Here is a 12,579-nt window from a genome sequence, read left to right as displayed (position 1 = left end):
TTCCTCAATTCTCCGGCCCTTGAAAAGTGGGAAGTACTCCGCGTTGCGTTCCCCTCACCTGCAGCCATTGGTTGAGGCCTGCTCTGCCATTCTCCCCCCGACCAGCCAAAGTCCCGATAGCATATTTCTTTTTTTTTAATAAACAATGTTAATGAGGTATTTTTCGACATTGTAAACAGTAGAATTACAGAACGAGAAAATAAAATGGCTGTACAGTAAACAAAGTACATAGTGCAATTGCCGTAGCCCGCCCCACCCAGATCTGCCTAATTGACTCCCTATACTACATTCCCCTAACCCTCCCCGCTGTCGATTAATTCTCCGCAAAGAAGTCAATGAATGGTTGCCACTTCCGGGCGAACCCTCACAACGACCCACTCAAGGCAAACTTGATTTTCTCTAAGCCCAGGAAACTGACATGTCTGACAGCCAGGCTTCCGGCTTCGGGAGCTTTGAGTCCCTCCAAGCTAGCAGTATCCGTCTCCGGGCTACCAGGGAAGCAAAGGCCAAGACGTCGGCCTCTTTCTCCCCATGGACTTCCGGGGCCACTGAAACCCTAAAAATCGCCACTTCTGGACTCATTGCCACCCTCGTGTTCAATTCTCTAGACATGATGTCCTCAAACCCCTGCCAGTATCTCCTAAGTTTTGGACAAGCCCAAAACATGTGGACATGGTCTGCCGGTCCTTTCAGACACTTTACACACCTGTCCTCAACGCCGAAGAATCTGCTCATCTGGGACACTGTCATGTGGGCCCGGTGGACGACCTTAAATTGAATCAGGCCAAGCCTGGCACATGTTGCAGTCCCATTGACCCTGCTCTGCACGTCCGCCCACAGGCCTTCCTCAATCTCCCCTCCCAACTCCTCCTCCCATTTATGCCTCAGCTCCTCAGTATGCGTCTCCTCCGCCCCCATGAGCTCCTTGTAAATATCTGAAACACTTCCCTCCCTCACCTATCCTCTAGACACTGCCCTATCTTGTATCCCCCTTAGTGGCAGGAGTGGAAAAGATGGCATCTGCCTACGCAAAAAGTCCCGCACCTGAATATACCGGAATCCATTCCCCCTCATCAACCCAAAATTGGCCTCCAGCGCCCTCAAGCTAGGGAAACTCCCTTCCAAAAACAAATCTCCCACCCGCTCAATCTCCGCCCTCCGCCATACCCGAAACCCCCCGTCCAACCTCCCCGGGGCAAACCGATGGTTGTCACATATCGGGGACAATTTTGGACACTAAAGGCAATTTATCATGGCCAATCCACCTAACCTGCACATCTTTGGACTGTGGGAGGAAACCGGAGCACCCAGAGGAAACCCACGCACACACGGGGAGGATGTGCAGACTCCGCACAGACAGTGACCCAAGCCGGAATCGAACCTGGGACCCTGGAGCTGTGAAGCAATTGTGCTAGCCATGCTCTACCCATGCTACTACTTTCCCCTTAATGCCATGCATCTTTATCTTATGCAGCAACCTTTTGTGTGGCACCTTGTCAAAGGCTTTCTGGAAATCCAGATATACCACATCCATTATCTACCGCACTGGTAATGTCCTCAAAAAATTCCACTAAATTAGTTAGGCATGATCTGCCCTTTATGAACCCATGCTGCATCTGCCCAATGGGGCAATTTACATCCAGATGCCTCGCTATTTCTTCCTTGATGATAGATTCCAGCATCTTCCCTACTACCGAAGTTAAGCTAACTGGCCTATAATTACACGCTTTCTGCCTACGTCCTTTTTTAAACAGTGGTGTCACGTTTCCAATCCGCCAGGACCACCCCAAAGGCAGAGCAGTTGGGCAGCCAAGAAGATAGGTCAGGAAACCTGGAAACCTGGAAACGGAAGACTGTGGAGAGCAGCCAGTCAGGTCATGAAGCCTGGTAGCTTAAAGATGTAAGGATCAGGTCACAGAAACTGCTACAGAGAGAGAAAGCTTTGAAAAAGGGTTCTGAAAGAGATGTCCTAACAGAAGAAAGATTGCTTCCTAAATAAAAGTGCTGCCTTTGCCTGGATGTATAAGTGGAACAAGAGCTGTATTTTAAAGCCAAGTGTTGTTTAATGGAACCACATGTGTAACATTTAAGAAACTGCATATAATCTGTTAGTGTTAGAACTGTGAACTTTGAAAGTTTAGATATTGTTTTAAGAAAGTTTTGTTCATAAAGTAACAAAACCTAATATCTTATATTATCACCACCAGAATGAATTTTTTCTGCAGTCTTAAACTTAAAAACGTTATGCGTCTGGTTCAGTATCTTGACCTTTGTTAATGACTGACCAGGCATCTGTAACAGTCCTGATTGATAGTGCGGTCCTTCCCGGCGCTGAAACACCCGGGTAAATACGCTCATTATTGGATTCTCTTCCAATTTGGTTCGATTGCGCTCAGAGTCTTAACTTTAGGTTTCTCACCATATTTCCCTAATCTGACCCTATTTGCCTATTACCGATATCACTACCTTGCACAATTGCCTTGTCCCTTCGCTTTAACTTTCTAAATTTGCCATAACTTGAACCCTCCTCCCCAACTATTCAAATTAAAGCCCTCCCTGCAGTCCTAGTTCTTCAATTCGTCAAGCCAATAGTCCCTGCCCAGTTCAATTGAACAAAGAACAATACAGCACATGGCCCAGACTGTCCACACACCCTAACCAAGAATCATCTTCCACAAAGTCCTTTTCTTTGGTGAACACTGATGCAAAGTACTCATTTAGTACCTCACCCATTTCCTCAGGCTCAACAAGTAGATTCCCCCCACTGTCCTTAAGTGGTCCAATGCTTTCCCTGGCCACTCTCTTGCTTTTTACATATGAATAAAAAGGTTTGTGATTCACTTTAATCCTACTTGCCAAGGACTTTTCATGACTCCTCCTCGCCCTCCTAATTTCCCGCTTAAGTACCTTCCTACTTTCCTTATATTTCTCAAGGGTTTTGACTGCCCCCAGCCTTCTAGACCGTACAAAAGCCTCCTTTTTCTATTTGAAGCCTGTCCCGACAGAGCAACTCCCTCTTTTCCCGATGCCAATGTCACATGAACTGAAATCCATTCCTCACACACCAATCTCTGAGCCATGTGTTCAACTCTTAGGATCTTATTTACCCTATGTCAATTTGCTCGTTGCTCAAGTAGAAATCCAGAGATGATTAACTTTGTGGTTTTGTTTTGTTATTTAGCCCCCAGCTCATACTCCCTGAACAGAACCTCTTTTTTAGTCCCATCTATGTCATCCGTACCTACATGGACCAGAATAACTGGCTCTTTCCTTTCACACTCCAAGTTCTTTACCAGCCCTGGGAAGATGTCCTTAGCCCATGTACCAAGCAAGTAACACTGCCTTCGGGACTCATGCTTTCAGCTGCACAGAACAGCATCTATTCCCCTATTACTACATTCCTTTTTACACCTCCCATTTGAATGTCCCCCTGTATCACGCTGCGGTAGCCAGTTTGCTCATCTTCCCTGCAATCTGTAGTCTAGTCCACACAGGTTGCAGGAATGTCAAACTTATTGGACAACTGGAATATCTGAGCTTCCTCCAGTACTACCTTCTGGATCCTCATGCCTGTCCCACTCACAGTCTCCTGTCCTGACCACAATCCAATCTGAAGTACTTAATCAAGGGGTGCGACTGCTTCCTGGAACAAAGTGTCCAGGTAAGTATCTCCCTCCCTGATGCATTGAAGTGCCTAAAACTTGGACTCCAGCTCATCAACTCTGAGCTAAAGCTCCTCGAGCTGCAGATGTGGTTGCCAGTGTCCCCCAATTCTTATATGCTACAGTGCAACACATCACCTGCCCTCTCATATCTATTTCATTTTATTTAAATACTTAATGTTTCAAGTTTTGAAGTATCACTCAATGATTATTTGCAGTTACATTAAGTGGTTTAAGAACATAAGAGCTAGGGGCAGGAGTAGGCCATCTGGCCCCTCGAGCCTGCTCTGCCATTAAATAAGATCATGGCTGATCGTTTTATGGACTCAGCTCCACTTACTCACCCGCTCACCATAACCCTTAATTCCTTTACTGTTCAAAAATCTATCTATCTTTGCCTTAAAACATTCGATGAGGTAGCATCAACTGCTTCACTGGACAGGGAATTCCACAGATTCACAACCCTTTGGGTGAAGAAATTCCTCCTCAACTCAGTCCTCAATCTGCTCCTCCTTATTTAGAGGCTTTGCCCCCTAGTTCTAGTTTTACCTGCCAGTGGAAACAATCTTCCTACTTCTACCTTATCTATTCCCTTCATAATTTTATATGTTTCTGTAAGATCCCCCCTCATTCTTCTAAATTCTTTTAAATGAATGTAGTCCCAGTCTACTCAGTCTCTTCTCATAAGCCAATCCTCTCAACTCCGGAATCAACCGAGTGAATGTCATATGCACTGCCTCCAGTGCCAGTAAATCCTTTCTCAAGTAAGGAGACCAAAACTGTACACAGTAGACCAAAACTGTACACTTGTAAAGCTATAAACAAAATTGAACATTTTTCATTGAACTTTTAGCATTTTATATCCAAAAATTTGCAAAGCAAAACTAACACATGCATCAATGCCAGATTAAAAAAACAGCCAATAACTGTAACAATCCCTCCCTTAATGAAAATACAACCCAAACCACCCATACCCCCCTACCTCCCCCACGAACAGTTAACAGTGACCAATTCCTTAAAGTGAATGGACGGCATCGATGGTAGAACCTATCAATCGACCCCCCCACACAGTTAACTTGACCTTCAAGGTACAGAAACTCCATCAAGTCACCGAGCCATGCTGAGGCATTAGATGGCATTGTCTGCCTCCAACTCAGCAGAATTCGAAACTGAGCAATCAACAAGGCAAATGCCAGGGCATCTGCCACCGCCCTAAACTAGGCTAGTCCGACATCCCAAATATAACTACTAATGCACAGGGCTCTAAATCAGCATTGAGGATTGCCGAAATGTTGCTGAAAAAAGACCCCCAAAAAACCACCAATTTGGGACAGGACCAGAAAATGTGTGTGTGGTTCGCAAGCTCTCTTCAACACTACTTGCACCTATCTCCAACCCCCACAAAAAAATCGACTTGTCCTGGCCTTGGTGAGGTGCACTCTAAACACCACCTTGAGCTATATCAAACTCAACCTTGCACGGATGACATAGCATTCACCCTGCAGAAGTACTCACTCCACACCTCCTCCTCAAAATTGGGTCCCAGCTCCTCCTCCCACCTGGCTTTCACCACTTTCACCGAAACCTGCTCTTGCCCAAGATCCATCCATATATACTGGATATGCTTCCCACTTCTCACCCCGCATAGGAGAGTATTCTCTCCAATAAAGTGGATGGTGACACGTACCCTCACCCTCCCAGGTCCTGCTTTCTCCTTCCACTCCTCCAAGCTGTCAAACCGCCCCTCCAGAAACAAATCCCTTACCTTTCCACACACCCCCTCCCTGCCCCCAAATGTGGCATCCTGTTTCACCGGCTCAAACAAATAATTCCTACAAATAGGGCCCATCTTAAAATGCTGATGGAGTTGCTGCCACATTTTCAAAGTGGAGACGACCACCGGATTCAAAGACTATTTTTCTCAGGCAAAAGGCAGCAATGCCATCACCAGCGCCTCCAAGCTAGAACCTTCGCACGACCCCGACTCCATCCACACCCAAGTAACATCATGGTCCTCATACCACCTCAACATTTTCTCCGCATTAGCCCCCCAATAATAAAACATGAAAGTCGGCGGCATGCCTCCCTCCTGCTATACATCCTTCTGTAGGACCCCCCACTCCGATCTGAAGAGTTTTCCCCACCCATTATGAGCAGTGAATGTATTAGAAAGAAGTACTCACAGTCGTATACTTTCTTCACTGCAGCAATTCGGATCTTCCTCAAAGTTCTCATCATAAATCTCATCAGGAGATGCTTCCTCTCGCTGAATGATCGGCAAACGGCTATCTTCGGAGTCTGAGCTGAAAATATAAGAGCACAGCAGAGTTTTTGCACCTGATGTAAATCTGATGAGCAAAGTATATCCTTGGGAAGAGGTAATGAGCATAATTAAATGACTGAACATTATTCACTTCAATAGCCAATTACTGTATAATAACCCTTACTACTGTAAAATTGCACATTAATTCCTCGTGACAAAAACAGAAAATACTGGAAATACACAGCAGAGAAAAGACAGTAGAATCCATCTTCTGACCGTGTTCTAAGTGCTCCCAGCATTTTCTGTTTTTGTTTCATATTTCCAGCTTTTAAAAAATGTGTACTGTTAATGGCAAGCAGTATTGAAAGAAAGAAACCTGTGTCAAATAAACCTCAAAAACATTTAACTAAAGGACTTAACAAGTAATTATTGAATCCCCTGATTACAAGGGAATCATTTTAATATCTGTGATTTCAAGGCACAGATTTTTGGACTATAAAATAAAAAAAAGGAACCCTTATAGTTAAATTTTGAAGTGTTTGAAGTCAAATGTTTCATGATCAGAATTATGACATAATTGGTGGGATCGGATTTCCGGTGGCGGCCATGGAGTGAGAGGTCGCACATTTGGCAGCTCCTGCTTGAGGTGTTTTTTTTGCACCTTTTCCCTGGTTGCCGGGTGGATGTTTGGAGAAAAAAGGTGCAGAGGTGGTGGAGGAACGTTATACTCCACTATTGAGATTGATGGATGGATCCGCGGACCAGAAGTGGGTCCAGAAGGAAGGAGCTGCAAGACCAAGAAACTTTTTGTGTGACTCAGGAAAAGATGGTGAAGAGTAAGGGGTCCTGCCTACCAGCCCAATGGTCGAGAAGCAGTTGGTGGACTACCTGAACGAAAAGTTCAGCGATCAGAGGAGGGAGGCTCAGGAGGATCTGGCGAAGATGGTAGACCCGCTAAAAGCGATGATTGACCGTCTGAAGCTGAGGCTGGAAACCAAGAGCCAGGCACTCCAGAAGGTGGAGGAGGCAGAGGGGAAACACAAGAAGCAGCTTACCTCGCTGGCGGCCAAAATTGGGATGTTGAAGGAGACGCAGAAGCGGCTCAAGGAGAAAGTGGAGGATCTGGAGAACTGCTCCCGGAAGCAGAATTTGAGAATAATGGGGATGGCAGAGGGCATCGAGAGACCAGATGCAAGCTCTTATGTAGCCAAGATGTTGGAGCAGCTAATCGGGGAGAGGCCTTTGACCAGCCCCCGGAAGTCAACCGGACGCTTAGGGTGCTGATGAACAAGCCGCTAAGGGCGATGGTGGTGAGGCTACACCGGTTTTTGGATGAAGAGAAGATCTTGCAGTGGGCCAGGCAGACGAGGAGATGCACCTGGGAAGGTAACGAGCTCCGGGTATATCAGGACCTGGGCGTGGAACTGGCAAAGAGGAGAGCTGGATTCAACGGGGTCAAGCCTGCCCTCTTTAAGAAGTGGGTGAAGGTCGGGATGCTGTACCCGGCCCTTCTTTGGGGGGAGGGGGGAAATCAGTGGGGGGTAGGATGTTTAGCGCCATGGGAGGGGGCTCCCAGGCTAGCTGGGTGAGCTAGTTCACGGGAGCGCAGTAAGGGGTGAACAGGTTGTTAGAGCTGTAGAGGGGAATGGGATTGTTGTTGTGTTTAGGGGAGGGAGGGGATTGCTGACGGGGGGTGGGGCGAGTGATATGCAATAAGGAGGGCGTTGGTGACGGTGGACATCCGAGGGCGGACCTAAAGGGTTGTGGGACGTGAGGCGGGGGCTGGCCCAAGAAGGATTATGGTTGATCGGCAGGGGAGGGGGTGGGGGGGCAAGGTGTCACTGACCAGGCTAGTCACATGGAACGTGAGAGGGCTGGTCAAGCGGTCGCGCATGTCCTCACACCTGAGGAGCTTGAAGGCGGATGTGTAATTTCTACAGGAAATGCATTTGAAGATTGGGGACCAGACTAGGCTGAGGAAGGGCTGGGTAGGACAGGTTTTTCACTCAGGGTTGGATATGAATATGCGGGGAGAGGCGGTGCCGATAAATAAGTGGGTAGCGTTTGAAATGGGGACTACAGTATCAGATCCGGGGGGAAGGTTTGTGATGGTGAGCGGTAACTTGAAGGGGATGCCAGTGGTCCTGTTGAACGTGTATGCCCCAAATTGGGATGATGTCAAATTCATGAGACGGGTGTTGGGGAAGATCCCAGACCTGGACTCGCACCGGTTGATTATGGGGGTGGGATTTTAATACGGTTATCGAGTTGAGATTGGATCGGTCGAGTCCGCAATGAGGAAGTGTGTCGGGGGTGGGGAAGGAGCTAAATGGGTTCATGGAGCGCATGGGGGGGTGGATCCTTGGAGGCTGAGGGGGAAGGAATTTTCGTACTTTTCACATGTGCACAGGGTATACTCACGGATCGATTACCATGTGGTGGATAAGGCTCTGCTTGCGGACGTAGTCCACTCGGGATATTCGGTGATTGTGGTCTCTGGCCACGCGCTGCACTGGGTGGACTAGCAAGTGGATCGGAGGGGAGCCCAGTGCCCGCATTGGAGATTAGATGTGGGGTTGCTAGCAGACGAGGGGGAGATTAGGCATGGGGTTGCTAGCAGACGAGGAGGAGATTAGACGTGGGGTTGCTAGAAGACGAGGAGGTGTGCTAGCGGGTGAGGGCCGCCATTCAGGGGTATGTGGAGCTGAATGACACGGGTGAGGTTTTGGCCGCCATGCTATGGGAGGTGCTTAAGGCAGTGGTCAGGGGGGAGTTTATATCGATCCAGCACATAGGGATAGGGAGGAGCGGGTAGAGATGGTGAAGGAGATCCTGTGGGTCGATAGGAGATACTCGGAGGTCCCGGAGGCAGGTTTGTTGAAGGAGCAGCAGAAGCTCCAGATGTAGTTTTGGGGGTATCCACAGGGAAGACAGTGGGCAGTTACGGAGGGCCAGAAGGCAGTGTATGAATGTGGGGAGAAGACAAGCAGGATGATGGCCTACCAACTTAGGAAGCAGGAGGCGGCGAGGGAGATCGGAAAGGTGAAGGATGGGAGGGGAAGGGCGGTCTTGGACCCGGTGGGGGTGAATGAGACGTTTGAGGAATTCCATAAGAGGCTATATGAATCGGAGCTCCCGGTGGGGAGGAGAGGGATTGCGCCGATTTCTGGATGGGTTGGAGTTTCCCAAAGTGGAGGAAGATTTGGTAGAGGGGCTGGGGGCACCCATTGGACAGTGATGGTGATGGAGAGCAAGGGGACAATGTAGACAAGGAAGTCCTGGCCTCGGATGGGTTCCTGGTGGAATTTTATAAAAGATTTTTGGCGGATCCAAGGCCCCTGCTGGTAAGGGCGGGCAATCAGGCGCGGGGGAAGGGAGATCTTCCTCCTAAATTATCGCAGGCTTCGATATCCTTAATTTTGAAGAAGGACAAGGACCTGGAGCAGTGCGGGTCTTACCGACCGATATTACTGCTAAATGTGGATGCCAAGCTGTTGGCAAAGATCTTGGCCTCGCGGATTGAGGGTTGTGCGCCGGGGGTGATAGGAGAGGACCAGGTGGGGTTTGTAAAGGGGAGGCATCTGTCTGTGAACGTTAGGCGCTTGTTGAATGTGATTATGATGCCCCTTCAATGTGGTCAAGGAGAAGGGCTTTGATTGGGACGATCTGTGGGAAGTACTGGAACAGTTCGGGTAGGGCAGAGGTTTGTGGATCTGGTCCGGTTGATATATAGGAAGCTGGTAGCGAGTGTCAAGATGAATTAGGTGAGTTTGGGGTATTTTTGATTGCATCGTGGGACAAGACAGGGATGCCCACCCTCCGTTGCTTTTTGCCTTGGCGACAGAGCCATTGGCAATGGTGCTTAGAGCATCAAGGAGTTGGAAAGGGATAGTGCGGAGTGGGGGGGGGGGGGGGGGGGGGTGGAGCTTAGAGTTTCGCTATATGCGGACGATCTGTTGGTTTACATTTCAGACCCATTGAGAGGCATCATGAGCATTTTAGAGGAATTTGGCGGGTTTCCAGGTATAAGTTAAACATGGGTAGAGGAAGGTCTCCCCGATCAAAGCAAGGGGTCAGGAGGAGAGGCTGGGCAAGCTACAGTTTTAGTGGTGGGGACAAACTTTAGATACTTGTGCATCCAGATGGCGCAGAGATGGGAACAATTCTGCAAATTGAATCTGGCGCAGCTGGTAGAGATTTTAAGAGATGGATCGTGCTCCCGCTGTCACTGGCGGGGCGGGAGCAAACTGTGAAAATGATGGTGCTTCCGAGGTTTTTATTTGTTTTTCAGAACCTTTTGATTTTTAAACCAAAAGCCTTCTTTAGGAAAATTAATGCCCTGATTTTGGGGTTTGTGTGGGCGGGGAAATTCCCACGGGTAAAGAAAGTGCAGCTGGGACTGGGACGTAGGGCAAGCCTTGCCAAATTTAATTAACTATTACTGGGCAGCGAATATAGCCACGGTTAGAAAGTGGGTAGTGGGGGAGGGGTCAGTGTGGGAGCGGATGGAGGCAGCCGCTAGTAAGTACACTAGTTTAGGGGCACTGTTGATGGCGCATTCTCACTGGCCAGGTGGTCCACGATCCTGGTGGTGGTGGCGTCCTGAGAGTGCAGCAGCACCTGAGTTTGGAGGGTGTGTTGGTCTGGCACCGATTTCTGGGAATCATAGATTTACACCGGGTGTGTTGGATGCGGGTGTCCAGGGGTGGCGTAGGGCGGGGATCGACCGGTTTGGGGACCAATTTGTGGGATGCAGCTTCTCGAGCGTAGAGGAATTGGAAGAGGAGTATGAGCTGCCCAGCGGGAATGGGTTCCGGTACTTACAGATTCGGGATTATGTTAGGAAGCAGGTGCCGTCCTTTTCCGACCTGCCACCCCTGGCGCTGCAGGACAAGGTGGTGTAAAAAACAGGAGTTGGCGAGGATCGGGTGTCGGAGATTTATAAGGAATCAATGGATTGGGGGAGGGGGGGGGGGGTGGAGCCCCGGTAGAAGAAATGGGAGGAAGAGCTGGGGAGGGAGATAGAGGCTGTGTTATGGGAGGAGGATCTGAGGAGAGTGAACGTGTGCTAGGCTCAGCCTTACTCAATTCAAATTGCTTCATAGGATGAATATGATGATAGCCAGAATGAGCAGGTTCTTTGAGGGGGTGGAGGATAGGTGCACGTGGTGCACAGAAAGGCCTGCGAACCATGTCCACATGTTTTGGGCTTGTCCGAAGCTGAAGGGGTTCTGGTGGGGGTTCGCTTATGTTATGTCCGAGGTACTGAAGGTTAAGGTTGTCCTGAGACCAGAAGTGGCGATTTTTGGAGTGTCGGAAGACTCGGGTGTCCAATGGACGAGAGAGGCTGATGTTTTGGCCTTTGCCTTCCTGGTATCCCGGAGAGGAATTTTGTTGGAGTGGAGGGACTTGGGGGCGCCGAAGCCGGGGGTGTGGGTGAGCGATCTCATAGAATTCCTTAGGCTGGAAAAAAAATCAAGTTCGCCTTGAGAGAGTCTGTGGGGGGGGGGGGGGGGGGGGGGGTTTGCCTGGAAATGTAGGCCGTTTATTGCCTTTCATAGAATTTACAGTGCAGAAGGAGGCCATTCGGCCCATCGAGTCTGCACCGGCTCTTGGAGAAGAGCACCCTACCCAAGGTCATCACCTCCACACCCTATCCCCATAACCCAGTAACCCCACTCAACACTAAGGGCAATTTTGGACACTAAGGGCAATTTATCATGGCCAATCCACCTAACCTGCACATCTTTGGACTGTGGGAGGAAACCGGAGCACCCGGAGGAAACCCACGCACACACGGGGAGGACGTGCAGACACCGCAGACAGTGACCCAAGCCGGAATCGAACCATGGACCCTGGAGCTGTGAAGCAATTGTGCTAACCACTATGCTACCGTGCTTCTTCAAGGATAGTTAAGATATCAGATGTGATGGGGGGGTTATAGGGGGTAGAAACGTGGGAGGCAGAGTGGGTGGAGGGGAACGGCAGGGAGGGTGGGGCGGTAGGGTTTTATTTATTTGTTATGAGATATCTTGTTTGTTCTCTTTTTGGTTTTGGTTGTGTTATATATATATATATATATAGAAGTTACTTAATAAAAATATTTTGTAAAAATGTTGGGTAGGATCCTGTCCCTTTGAAAATAGGCTGCATTTGCTGCCAACCCAGTGCATGTGCAGTTGTAGTGGTTACTCCATGATGTCATTTGGAGCGATGAAGCAGGCAATTGCTAGCAAGAAATAAATGAAAATAAATTACAATATATCTTTGGTGAGGAATCTAGGGCGTGATTCAGCGGCCACATTGTGTCCAAGTTGGTGTTGGGACAAGGCCATTGAATCTCATGAGAGGCCTCTCGCAAAATTTGTGACGTTCAAAACATCTTGTGAGATCCAACAGAATCTCGTGAGATGTCGCGATCTGTATCTCGTCCTCGCTGGGCATGACCCAAGTGAGCATATTTTAATGAGGCGTATTGCGTACTACGCATCACTTAAATATATGTTCGGCAGCTTCTCCCTACGTCTGGGACTAAATGGCCATGCCTGCGAGATCTTGCCAGGGCGCTGTTTAATACTGGTTCACACAAATGTGGACCAGCGTAACGGCACCAGGGGGATCTCCCAGGCCAGTAGAGATCCACGGGTGGCCAGG

The 12,579-nt window shown here is 48.8% G+C and overlaps 1 protein-coding gene across 5 annotated transcripts in view; it reads right to left on the bottom strand.

The window, feature by feature from the left end:
• Positions 1-12,579, bottom strand: part of cacna1c (calcium channel, voltage-dependent, L type, alpha 1C subunit) — a 1,623,635-nt gene that overhangs the window by 41,887 nt on the left and 1,569,169 nt on the right. For all 5 annotated transcript variants that reach the window (XM_072484617.1, XM_072484613.1, XM_072484615.1 and 2 more), the window contains one exon: positions 5,846-5,965. In XM_072484617.1, the coding sequence (XP_072340718.1) occupies positions 5,846-5,965 (120 nt within the window). The remainder of the gene's footprint in view (positions 1-5,845; positions 5,966-12,579) is intronic.

The sequence above is a fragment of the Scyliorhinus torazame genome, chromosome 19, assembly GCF_047496885.1.
Source record: "Scyliorhinus torazame isolate Kashiwa2021f chromosome 19, sScyTor2.1, whole genome shotgun sequence".
Taxonomy (NCBI): Eukaryota; Metazoa; Chordata; class Chondrichthyes; order Carcharhiniformes; family Scyliorhinidae; genus Scyliorhinus; species Scyliorhinus torazame.
The sequence above is the reverse complement of the archived record's forward strand: the minus strand, read 5'-3'. Positions and strand labels throughout refer to the sequence as shown.